At 36.7% G+C, this 13,381-nt stretch overlaps 1 protein-coding gene across 1 annotated transcript; it reads left to right on the top strand.

The window, feature by feature from the left end:
- Positions 1–2,970: 2,970 nt before the first annotated feature.
- OR5H8 (olfactory receptor family 5 subfamily H member 8) lies at positions 2,971–3,900 on the top strand. Its single transcript, NM_001391609.1, has one exon. The coding sequence runs from the start codon at positions 2,971–2,973 to the stop codon at positions 3,898–3,900; it is 930 nt and encodes a 309-aa protein (NP_001378538.1).
- The last annotated feature ends 9,481 nt before the right edge of the window (positions 3,901–13,381 follow it).

Genomic DNA, 13,381 nt, shown 5'->3' with positions numbered 1-13,381 from the left:
TGTCCCTCCAATGCTTTTTCCAGTTTTATGACTTAATAAGTACCAACACATTGAATTTGAGAAGTTTTGATTATTTAGTGATTTGAGATTCATGGAAGGAAGCCCATTTCAAATAAAAATAGGTTAACAACTACAATTATTGGCGTTAGTTCTTTAATGGCCTAAATTAGGATTCAGTCTTTGGCTCAGTTTTATTCTTGTAATAAAACTGGTGAAGAAGAAAGTGCTCTCAAGTAAAACCATCAAGTTTTGCAGAGAAAGACAGTTCTAATGACAGTAAAAACAAAGATAAAGCAACCATTAAATATGGAAAGAACTTTCAGGCAGTGCCAGTATACTTATGCACAGCACAAAGTTTTTAAAGTAAAATTTAAAATGAAAATCACTTTCATACACAAATTCTGTAGGAAAATAAACTTGGAATTTTGGCTAAAAGAAAAAGAAAGGATTCCCAGTGTTGACAACTTTTAGAGAAAAACAAGAGTTAAGGCAAACATTCACCCCACCCCCTGAGCCTCCCCCTTTCTCCTCCTCAGCCTTTCAGTGCCTTCCTCTCTCCCTCTTCCTGGCCTTGTCTTTCCTACACTGACCATCTCTGCCTGTTGTTCCCTACCTTCTTCTCCTCCCGCCTTTTGCTTTCTTTTGACCCACCAAATTTCCAATTCCACTTCTTTCCCCCCTAACTTCTCAATGCCTTCCTTTCTCTTTTGCAAACTTTCATGACGTTGTTAAACAGGAAGAAATTCCAGATCTGTCTACGGGCAGTGGACAGGTGTCAACTGTTGTCCACACCTTGGAGAACTCTATTCATTTTCCTACTGCACTGTCACTTGTTTCCCATTCAAATCTCCTTATTCTCTGACCTCAACTCCATCACAAAATGGAAACTGCTCTCACTAAACACACTAAAGTCTCATTTCCACACTCAATGATCTCTGTATACTCTTTATCCTACCAGAGCATTTATTTTACTTTCAGCACTGTACTTCACATTGTCCCTGAGTGTTTTCCTCTCTTTAAGTCCACAACACTCAGCTTTCTAATTCCCTCCTGCTTTTCTGAGCATTCTGCTCATATCCTTTTCTATCTCTTCTTTGGCTCCTTTTGTGCGAGTCGAATCTCTTGGTTGCAGGAGGAAATGAGCTCATCGAATGGAGATTAGTTATAACATAGAAATGCTAGGGAAGGTGGAGAAATCCACTGGATAAATGGGCAGAAATACAAAGAGCTAAGCCAGCCATTCAACAGCCAAAATCATGTCCCAGCTCTAGCTCAATAAGAGCTGCTGTCATTGCTGCTGCAGTTGGAATGTCACAGCTCACACTGACGATGCCACTGTTGTGGGTGCAGGATGCATTTTCCAGGGTCTTGTTATTGCTCCCTTGGCTGCCTTTGCAACCAAAATTCTCTTCGTCTTCATTTGACCCCTGGTTCCCTCTCCCCTATTCCAAATCCAGTGTAGGTGGATCTCAGTGGTTAATCCTAAATCAAGTCCCCTACTCTAGGTGCAAGGGGACAGGAGAGTCATATTCTAGAACTTTTGCCTTCTAGCATGGATGGCAGCTATTGCCTGCCACCAAGACTAAAAGAGGGTCGGATGTTATCCATCTAGTAAATTTGTATATCTATTTAGAAATCTCATTAATACAACTCCTTTAAGTTTCTATCCACGACCTCCTTCCTTTTACCATATGCTGCCTCTCCAATGGACAGAAATGCATAACTATGCTTTCAGCCACCCCAAATGACCAGAATTCATTATTTCTATTAAGCTCTTGTAGCCTCATACTACTAAGTACATCTCACCTGGACATTCAGCAGATGCTCGCACCACAAACTGGCCAATGCACCTGAGTTCTCAATCTCAATTTTTTTTTTATTTTTTTCCTTTTTCTCCCCAAAGCCCACCAGTACATAGTTGTATATTCTTCGTTGTGGGTCCTTCTAGTTGTGGCACGTGGGACGCCACCCCAACGTGGCTTGATGAGCAGTGCCATGTCTGCCCCCAGGATTCGAAGCAACGAAACACTGGGCCGCCTGCAGCAGAGCGTGTGAACTTAACCACTTGGCCACGGGGCCAGCCCCTCAATCTCAATTTTTGATGACCATCTACCCAGTCACCAAATGACTCTTCTCTCCTTCATGATCACCCCTTTGCATTTAAAATGTCACCAAGTCCTAGTGATTCTACATTCTGGTTTATTTTTATCTATCTTTTTGTCATCCTCATCACTATCAATGTGATACCACACATGGACTAAAACTTTACATGCATTTTAATGAATTTATTTATAAATGTATATTATTAATTTCCACTATTAACCTCCTGAGTCATTTTCTACAGATATACGTCAGAATCTGTATTTTGCACAAAACCTCCCCCAGACAATTCTGATGTGTAATCTGATTTTCCAACCCTGGACAATAATAACAGCTTCCTAATGGTAGCCTTGACACTGGCTTCCCCTCCCTGCATCCTAGTTTACACAACGAAATATGTAATTTGTAAAATAGCTGATGATGCCACTCCTTGTCTTAAAAGTTTTCAGTGTTTGCCTAATGTTTGAATGACAAATTCAAGATTTTTCACATGGCTTTCCACCCATTTTATAATCCAGGCTCTTCTAATGTCTTTACTTTTGACACTGCATCCATGTCCTACACACAGAATTTCTCTACCTCATTCACTACTTTGCCCACAAATTTGTTCATAGTCAGCATGTCTTTCTCCTCTTCTAACTCTGTTCATTCCTGCACATAATTTTTGAGTGAAATAATTGGATTTTTCCAATATAACAATTTCTCCAAATAGTTTCCATGTATCATAGTAAGAGTAAATAAAATTAAGGGCATTCAACCTAGTGTATGCTTTTATTTCATTTACTCTCACCAAGTTTTCTTTTATAATTCTTCAATGAATTTTCTTTTTATATTGACTATACTTCATTTCAGGGGTCATCTATTAAGGATATGGACACTAAGAATGCAACATTGCTGACAGAGTTTATTCTCACAGGACTTCTATATCAACCAGAGTGGCACATCCCCCTGTTCCTGGTATTCTTGCTTATATATTTCATCACTATTGTGGGGAACCTTATTCTGATTGCACTCATCTGCAGTGACCCTCAACTCCACATCCCCATGTACTTATTCCTTGGGAGTTTGGCTTTTGTGGATGCTTGGATATCATCCACAGTGACTCCCAAGATGCTGGTCAACTTCTTTGCCAAGAGTAAGATGATATCTCTCTCTGAATGCATGATACAATTTTTTTCCCTTGGAATCAGTGCAACCACGGAATGTTTTCTCTTGGCAAGTATGGCATATGATCGCTGTGTGGCTATATGTAAACCTTTACTTTATCCAGTGATTATGACCAATAGACTATGCATACAACTGTTAGTCTCATCATTTGTAGGTGGCCTTCTTCATGCCTTAATTCACGTAGGGTTTTTATTCAGATTAACCTTCTGTCATTACAACATAATACATCACTTTTACTGTGACATCATGCCATTGTTTAAGATCTCCTGCACTGACCCTTCTATTAATGTTCTGATGCTATTTATTTTTTCTGGGTCAATTCAAGTGTTCACCATTCTGACTGTTCTTTTCTCTTATACACTTATTCTCTTTACAATCTTAAAAAGGAAGTCTGTACAAGGCATCAGGAAAGCCTTTTCCACCTGTGGAGCCCATCTCTTATCTGTCTCTTTATACTATGGCCCTCTTCTCTTCATGTATGTGCGCCCTGGATCTGCACAGAGAGATGATCAAGATATGGTGGACTCTCTATTTTACACTGTCATCATTCCTTTGTTAAATCCAATTATCTACAGCCTGAGAAATAGGAAAGTCATAGATTCACTGGCAAAAATGCTAAAGAGAAATGTTTAGATCTCATACTAATAACTGTTATCCTTTCATTAAGACAGTCACAAAATTATGCAGATTAGATGTTGCTATCTGTTGATTAGTGTTCAAATTTTTTAAAATTATAATTGTCCCATTATTTTAATGACTTAAGGTATTAGTTCATAATAAACTCATTAAATTATTTGTACATCTTATTCAAAAACACACAAGGAACTTTAATCAGGTGTTTATATCATACTCAATTAACTAAAGCAGAAAACACTGTACATGTCTGTATATTCTTCAATGTGTCTCTCTAAATGCATTTATTAAGCACTAAAATTTTGTAGTTCCTGTGAACAGAACTCAAGTATGATGTCTTTGATAATAATACAGCTGAGCAGCCTGGAGACTTATATCACATTTAACTCCACAGTGGAGGCAGGTTTGCCTTTGGGTGAACAGAGGTAATCTCAGGAATTCCACTAGCCACCAAAGTCTTTCATTCCACTTTATTTGGACATGGTGATTTTCACTTCTTGAAGATTCAACTCTCATGTCACACAGAGAAATAAAGATAAATGGAAAAAATAAGAAGGGAGTTAAGACAGTGAAGGTTGGTCTAAATTATAAGAGGATGCTCTTAGCCTAGTGTGCATGATGAGTAATGAGAAAGATAGCTGCCTCTCACTGTCAATGATGCCTGAAAAGGTCCTTTCCAGCTGTGTTTGTTTGTTGTAGGATAGTTTTAAATACTTCACTAATTCAGAAGGAGATGAGATTGAAGAATTTAATTGGCATACAGAGAAACAGAGAAGTGGCAGAATAGGAAGGAAATGATCAATCTTCCAAGAATTTTTTTTAAAAAGTTAAGGTAGTGAGATAAACAAATCAGTAATACATAAAGTTTTTTAGAATATGTTGTTGACATGAGGTCTTCAAATACATATTACTGAACTTCCAATAATGTTAAGGTGATATGATGTCATAAGGCCTAGTGGGTGGCTGTGAAGGACATGAAAATGAGCAAGAGTTTGGACATTTTGTGTCCTTATATTCCTTCAGTGTTATCTTTCATCTCACTCCAAATTCTAAGTATAACGAGTGACCTGTCTTCATGTCCACCCCTGCCCTTCCTATCTCAACACTGAAATTCTATACACTTTCCAACTGATCCCACTCAGGCCCTCCCTCAAAGCTACCCAGCTCCGTGATTTGTAAAACTCTAGTTACTTAGCTCCCACATCCCTTTGATGCTCTTCCTTCCTAAACATAGCTGCTGGGTAATGATTCATAAACAGAACTTAGATTAAATCATATCCATTTTCAATAACTTTTAATAGATTGTCATTGCTACTAGATTATGTGCAAATATGGTGTATGTATCTAGATCTGTACACATTCACATGTATATGTTTATTTGTTCAAGTGTAGGGCTGGATTATATGATACATGTATTTACATATCTCTGCATCTAGATCTCTAGATCTCTATCTACACATCCTTATATCTATCTCTGTCTCTATGTCTATCTCTATCTTCCTCATCCTGGTTTGCTCATTCTGGCATTATTTGAGGTCCTTTCAAATAAAACCTTGGTTTAATTCTGAAGTCTCTTCCTCCACACTCTCCCAATGGACTCTGTGATGTACATAAAATAAGTTATAGAAAGCTTTCTGGACAGCCTTCACTCACTCAGGTACATTGTTTTGCTAATTCAGGTCTCTCCACAGGGAAAGGAAACACAGAAATGGTGTCCTTTCTTCAAAAACGGTCTCAAATGTTACAGCTTCTATGATGCATTTCCAGATTATCTTGAAGGGGATAGTAATGCTCACTTGAAACATTGAAACATTTAACAGTTAATTCTTCTGAGGCCACGCTTGGCCTTGTATAATACTTATTTGGGGGCTACAAGCTTTTTTTATTACAAGTTAGTTGTCCTAGTCTCTTTCTATCTTTTGCAGTGTTTAACAAAGAGGTTTGCACACATGAGGTCCTAAATAAGTATTCGTGAAATATTTGTAAAATTAAATTAATCTGACAGCACAAACACATAGAAAGCAGTAAGAGTGCATCACTCATTTCCAATCTTGTAAAGAGCCTAGGAGATTACTGGGCCTGGGATGGCTGCTCCATGCCAACTCTCAAGATTCTTTCATGACGATCACAAACATCATACACCTAAAGTGAATTATTCCTGTTCTTCTTATCACTAGGATTGACTCCTGTGACAGACTGTGACAAAATATCAGGAAGAAGCTATTCAATTAGATGTTTGGTTTAACTGTTTGTTTGGTTTAAAAGATATCTGTTTAAAATAGATAAGCATTCAAAACATAATTATTCTATGCTCTGGAGGTCCACTTCACAAGTTGGACCATGTCACCTGCAGTTCCTCTGAGGGAACAGATGCAGTCTGTGCAGAAACTGAAATATGACAATGTACATCTGAAATTCACACAATGTTATAAGCCAATAGGACCTCAATAAAATAATTTAAAAGAAAAACAAAAAATGAAATAAAAGTAATAAGAAGCCAATGGCATATTAAAAAAAAGAAAACACAGACTGGCAGTCTTCGCTGACAGAGTTTCTGATTTGGAAATGTTAATGCTATTGTTTTGGGATCATATTTATTGAATCAGTGTTTTGACTGAATTTTGGGTCCCCCCAAGTTCATACATTGAAGTCCTAACCCCTAATGTGGTGGTATTTGTAGAGGGCCTTTGGGAAGTAATTAGATGATGTCATCAGAAGGTGGGGCCTTTGTGATGAGATTAGTTCCCTTACAAGAAGAGGAAGAGACAGGAGAGCTCTCTATATATATCAGTACTCACCCAGGAAAGGCCATGTGAGCCCAGTGAGAAGGCAGCTGTCTGTAAGCCAGGAAGCGGGTTCTCCTGTGTACTGTATCTCTGGCACCTTGATCTTGAACTTCCCATCCTCCAGAACTGTAAAAAATAAATGTCTGTTGTTAAAGACACCCAGTGTGTGACATTTTGTTATAGCAGCTGAGCAGACTAAGAGAACCACTCTTGTAAGTAATCGGTGGAGCAAAACTGTTATAATATCAAGATATCTGGAGACCAGTCAAATGGAGTTTCTACATATCCTCTCTTTTCTACCGAAACATCATCATGCAAATATTCCAAAAGTTTCCACCCTCTGTATGCCACTTTCTTCCCTGCTTTGGGCAGGCAGACGCAGATTTCAACAGGGCATTTGTTTCAAAGGATGAATAATTGTGGACCTTTTCATAACTTTTTCTTGGGAATCGTGATTGACAGTGATGATAGCCAAGCAAAACCCCATTGCTTCATTTCAATATGGGTAATGGGAGGGAAAATTGTCCATTAGAAAAGAATTGTCAAAGTGGATCAACTACTGCACCATCATACTTAAAAAAAAATTCATATACAAGATGTTCCACTTATAGTAATAATTAGATGTTTGGCTCTTCTGAGGAGGTATCCTCTAACTGAGGTTTATTTGACAGCAATAACTGACAATCTTACCATGATATTTCCTGTATTTTTCAAGAAAAAGAAAGAAATTCACTATAGTGAGTGTTAAAGAGACTTCAAAATGTCTGAGATTCTAAGACTGGACCAAAAAGCAAGACCCACATATGCTTTGCTTACAAGAAGACTACTTTAAATATAAAGACCCAAATAAGTTAAAAATAAAAAGGGAGGGGGCAGCCTCGTGGCATAGTGGTTGAGTTCAGTGTGTTCTGCTTTGGTGGCCCAGGTTTGCAGGTTCAGATTCTGGATGTGGACCTACACCACTCATCCAGCCATGCTGTGGTGGCAACCCACATATAAAATGGAGGAACACCAGCACAGATGTCAGTTTAGGGCTAATCTTCCTCAAGCAAAAAAAAAAAAAAAAAAAAGAGGAAGATTGACAACAGATATTAACTCAGGGCTAATCTTCCTCAGCAAAAAAAAGTAAAAGGATGGGAAAAAATACATGAAAAAACTAGAAAAACCCCTGAAGTGGCTATATCGCTATCAACCAACTTCATGCTATTGACATTATTGAGCATTCCACCCAATGGCAGCAGAAACAGTACTTTAAAGCACCCAAGAAACATCTGTCAAGGTTGAAAAGTTATGGAGGTGAACATGTTACTCATGTGTGCATGTGTTCCCTTTTTGTTTGAAATACTCCATTGCACTCCACACTTTTTGTGAAATAAATTAAATTGGAGAAATATTTTAAAGCATGCAAGGATGTTCTTAGTTTGTTATGCCAGTTCTTTCTCAAGAAAGGATCTCAAACTCATTATCCTCACTGCAGAAAGGATTACTGACAAAAGCCAAATGATGGATACCTCCTCAAAGAATTTACCTTTTACTAGAGACCAAGGCTTCAACACAAATGAGTAAAGTTCTCATACCGTTGTTCTGGTTTCTTTCTTTTCTATTCTTTCTTTCCTTCCCTCCCTTCTTCATTCTCTCTCTTTAGTTTTCCCATAGTAAGTTGTGACAAAACGAATAAATTTCTTTATATAGGCTCATTGATAATTATTGTTTTATATATGAGTGAGATTCTTCCAATTTGACAACCTCAGGTAGCATTTGGAAAGCAAAATAGGGCAGATGCCCTCTTTCACTCACAGTGGGAGTGAATGAGCAGGCTCAGGACAACGTGAGTTGGGCAGCAGGTATCCTCCACGTCTGCTGTCTGGTAACCAGTTTTGTGGGAGCAGGAGTCTGGAGCCACAGCAGCAGGGGTGGTGGTGATAGCAGCAGTTTCCTCACCTCTCAATGAAGCAATAGAGAGTGACCTTGAAAATAAGCCTAATGGTTAAACCCCGACTTTTGTTCCTCCAGCCTTTCCAATGATTTTTTTTTTTTTTTGAGGAAGATTGGCCCTGAGCTAATATCCATGCCCATATTCCTCTACTTTACATGTGGGATGCCTGCCACACCATGGCTTGATAAGCATTGTGTAGATCCACCCCCTGGGATCCAAACTGGTGAATCCCGGGCCGCCCAAGAGGAACGTGTGAACTTAACCACTGCGCCACTGGGCCGGCCCCTCCAGTGATTTTTTTAAAGCACCTAATTCCCTGCATTTCTCCTTGAAATTTGGGTAGTGGTTTCTGTTTCCTGCATCAAAATGTGACAGTGTGTTAGAACACGTTTCTATAACTTATAACACTAGAAGACTTTACAAAGGTCTCACGTTACTGAAATTACTTTAATATCTACATGAGTTCTTGTGAGGATACATATAAATATATGTGTATTACATATATAAATAATACATATGTATAATTGGAAAAAAGGTTATTATATAGATATGTAAAATTACAAATTTAGCTATCCAAATAACTACCTCAATTCAACAAATTAAAGAGATATCTGACAAAGAATAGAGTAGCTCATAGTGAAGAAAACTTGCAGTGGAAAATCAAGATTCCTATTGTTCAAGCACAAATTAGAGCAGGAATGGATTTAAGATGCCCCATGGGAATTGGATTAGTCTACAATTTGAACTGCTGGAAGCAGGCAGTCTTTGGCAACCCCCACTGGACTGAGACTGACACCATCAGGGAAGTACCACAGGCTCCAGAGAGCAGTCAGCCAACCAACAAATTATCAGCTTAAACAGGACTTTTATCCTATAATTTTTTTTAAGGTTTTAAAAATGATAGAATGGTAAGAATATTTAGAGTGTGAATACCTAGATACAATAAGTTGTATGATTTTGGGAAAGTCTAAACATGAATTTATTTCTTTTGTCAAATGGGGAAAATAACAGTATCCTTCAAGAGCTGTTGTGAGGGTTAAAGGAAATAATATCAAAGAAAGTACTTTTAAACAGAAAAATACTCCACACTTTTACATTTTATCTCTAGTCATTCTTCAGCAAAATTTTTTAAATCTACCAATTTCACAACCCCTATGCAATGATCTGTTCTGGTCTTTGAGTCCATGGCTTAATCCATCCTGCATCTGGCCCAGCTCATCAGTAGAAGACGAAATTTGTTTTACATGAGGATGAACCTCCTTATGAGATATGAAATGGCTAATTCTTCAATTTGATTTTATATACAAAAGAATATCTCATAATAGTATATATCAACATAAGCAAAAGAAAAACATTATGAGACTTTAATTATATCCAAGTAAATTTCATGACAATAAAGGCACATTTAATAGAAACTTGTTTCATTTCAATCTTATACATAAGGAATATTATATAAATAAATTTTCTTCACCCTGAAAACATTGATGGCTCCCATTGTTTCTCTTGAGGTTGTTACCATGATTTCTGTTGTAGTATTATTGATTATAACATAAAAACATTTAGGTAAGATTTATTACATACTAAAATTTTAATGAACTGTTTGGAAAATTTACCAAAAATTATGTAACTGAAAAATTAAAATATGCTGACTGTGGAAGACACAATAAACTCTGAGTTTATTCTATGACAATGGTGCCTATAAAGGAACTAAGATATAAATGATCGCCAAAAAAATAAAAAACAAAATGATCACTGACTTCTTATCAGAAAAAATAGAGGCCAAAATAAAGACAGTAAAACAACATCTTTAAAGTGATGACAGAAAATAAAATATGTCAACCTAGAATTCTATATCTGGTGAAAATATATTTCAAGAATAAAAGTAAAGTAAAGATATTTTTAGATAATAAATATTAAGGGAACCTACCATTAATATCACTGTGATTTAATAATTTAAAAATCAATCATTTTAATTTGTCACATTAACAGAGCAAAGAAAAAATATGATTATTCAATGGATGCACAAAAGGCATATGGCAAAATCTAACGTTCATTCTTGATTTAAAAAAAAATGATCAGCAGTCTATGAATAGAATTTCCTCAACTTGATAAAGGTCATCTGTGTAAAACCTACAGCTAATTTTAAACATAGTGGTAAAATACCGAACACTTTACCTCAAAGTTGGTAAAAATATGAGAATATTTACTCTCAACATTTCTATTCAATATTTTACTGGAGGTCCCAGTCATTGCAAGAAAGCAACATAAAGAAATAAAAGGCATAAAGACAAGAAAAAAAAAAGCAAAATTCTCTCTCTTCAAAGAGGTCACAATTCTTTAAAGAATTCTAAGGAATCCATAAAATAATGATGATTATTAATAGGTTAATTTAGTAAGGTGCTAGTATAAAAGGATATTATATACATATCAATTGTGTTTTTATATACTCTAGCAACAAATGCTCAGAAAATAAAATAAAAAGTAAACCCCTATTTGCAATATTATAAAAATCCTAAACTGCTAAGGAATAAATTTAACAAAAGGTGTGAAAGGTCTGTATTCTGAATACTATGAAATATTGTTATGAGACATTATAGGAAATCTGAATAAATGGAAAGATATACTATGTTCATGGATTGAAACATTCAATATAATTAAGATGTTAATTCTGCCTGAATTTTTCTATAGGTTTAATGGAATTCCAACCAAAATTTTATGATCCTGTGTAGAAATTAACAAGCTGATTCTAAAATTTAAATAAAAATGCAAAAAGTCTAGACTAGCCAAAGTTTGAAAAAAAGATTAGAGGACTTACTGATTGATTTCAATACTAACTAGAAAGCTATCATAATTAATACAGTTTGATATGGGAATAAAGTTATACTAGCAGATCTTTGGAAGAGAAGAGAGAGCCCAGAGATAGGCCTACACATATGAAGAAAGTGATTTCAACAAACACTTGAATGCATTCCATTGGAGGAAGAAAAGTCTTGTCAACATATTATGCTTGAAACACTAGATACCCACATGGAAAAAAATAAGACTTGACCATTACCTCTTATCATATACAATAATTAATTCAAGATTAATCATACACTTAAACCTAAAAGCTAAAACCATAAAGTTTCCAGAAGAAAACAAAAGACTATCTTCAAGAATTGTGGGTGGGCAAAAGTGCTTAGGCAGAACATAGAAAGCAATACCATTTAAAAATGGTACATTATACCACGAAAAAGAAAATTTCTGTTCATCAAAAGATACCATTAATAAAATGAATAGGTAGGCCACAAACTGGGAGAGAGTATTTGCAAAACTGTATCTGACAAGTGACAAGTAAATAAAATACATTTAAAAAGCTACTACAATACAATTAGAAAAACACAAGTCTCCCAATGAAGAATAAGCAGGATCTTATAAGCCATTGTAAGGACTTTGGCTTTTACACTAAGTGAAATGGGGATCCACGGAGGTGTTTTGAGTAGAGTGACAGTACATGACTTATAACTCTGGCTGCTGTGTTGAGACAAGACTGTAGGTGCGTGACTGGAAGCAGGGAAATTTGTTAGACGACTTTTGCATTAATGGGTAAGAAATGGTAGTTTGCACCAGGATGGTAAAAGTGGTTGGATTTTGAACACATTTTGATAGTAGTGCCAACATTTGTTTGATGATTGATCATATTTTTTGCTGGAGTAACTGGAAAAATGGAGTCACCATTTACTAAAATGAGGAAGACACAGGAGAAATAGAATTAAGGGTTGACAGCAGCAGAAAAGTTTAGGTTTGGCCACGATAAATTTGAGATGTTTCCAAAACACTTACATAGAGATCTCTAGTAGGAAGTTGGATACCCAACATGACAAATTTGCTGGTTTATAATTGAAGAGCTAGCTTCAGTTCTCCTTGATACAGAACTTTGTTTAGAAAAAATGAGTTTCCTATCCTTCTCCCTTGAATTAGATCAACCTCCCTTTGGAGAGGATCTGATCCGGTCCAAGAGAAATTCAGATTGGCTAGTTCTCTCCTTGAAAAAGACCAGCACAGACCTCAATACATAGATTGAAAGAGTTGCGAGAACACTAAGATTGAAGGTAGAACCTTTCTAGTTCCACTCCCACACCTGGAGCCGAGTCAGGAGCTCTGAGAAAAGAAAAAGATGAAGGAGAGAGGCAGAGAAGATGGGGGAAAGAAAGCAAATATTTAGGTTAAGAGATTGATAGACCTAAAGATTGGGAAAAGGAAGAAGGGATTTAAAAGGGAAGAAAAGAGATGTGGAAGTCACTCCATAATGCTTTATACCCATTATAACCATGTACACCATTACAAATGGATGAAATTAAGGCTTTCCAAAATAAAGTGCAATTTGTTCCTCTGTATTCATTATCCCAAAGTTTACTGCTAGGTTAGTCTCTAATACTTATACTGATTTTTCATGTATTACAAATATAAATCATAGCTTCAGCATAGCTAGGCCTGATGGTCTAGTGGTTAAGATCCAGCACTCACCACAGTGGCCTGGGTTCATGTCCAACTGAGGGAGGCACAACGCCCATCTGTCCCTTGTCACACTGTAGCAGCTGCAAGTTGCTGTGATGCTGAAAGCTATGCCATTGGGATTTCAAATATCAGCAGGGTCACCCGTGGTGGACAGGTTTCAGTGGAGTTTGAGACTCAGACTAGGAAGAAGAGTCTGTCCACCCACGTATGAAAAAACTGGCCATGAAAACCCTATGAAGAGCAGGTAAGGCTTATCTGATAG

This window comes from Equus caballus, chromosome 19 (genome assembly GCF_041296265.1).
Source record: "Equus caballus isolate H_3958 breed thoroughbred chromosome 19, TB-T2T, whole genome shotgun sequence".
Lineage (NCBI taxonomy): Eukaryota > Metazoa > Chordata > Mammalia > Perissodactyla > Equidae > Equus > Equus caballus.
Note: the sequence above shows the minus strand (reverse complement) of the source record. Positions and strands in the feature narration are given on the sequence as shown.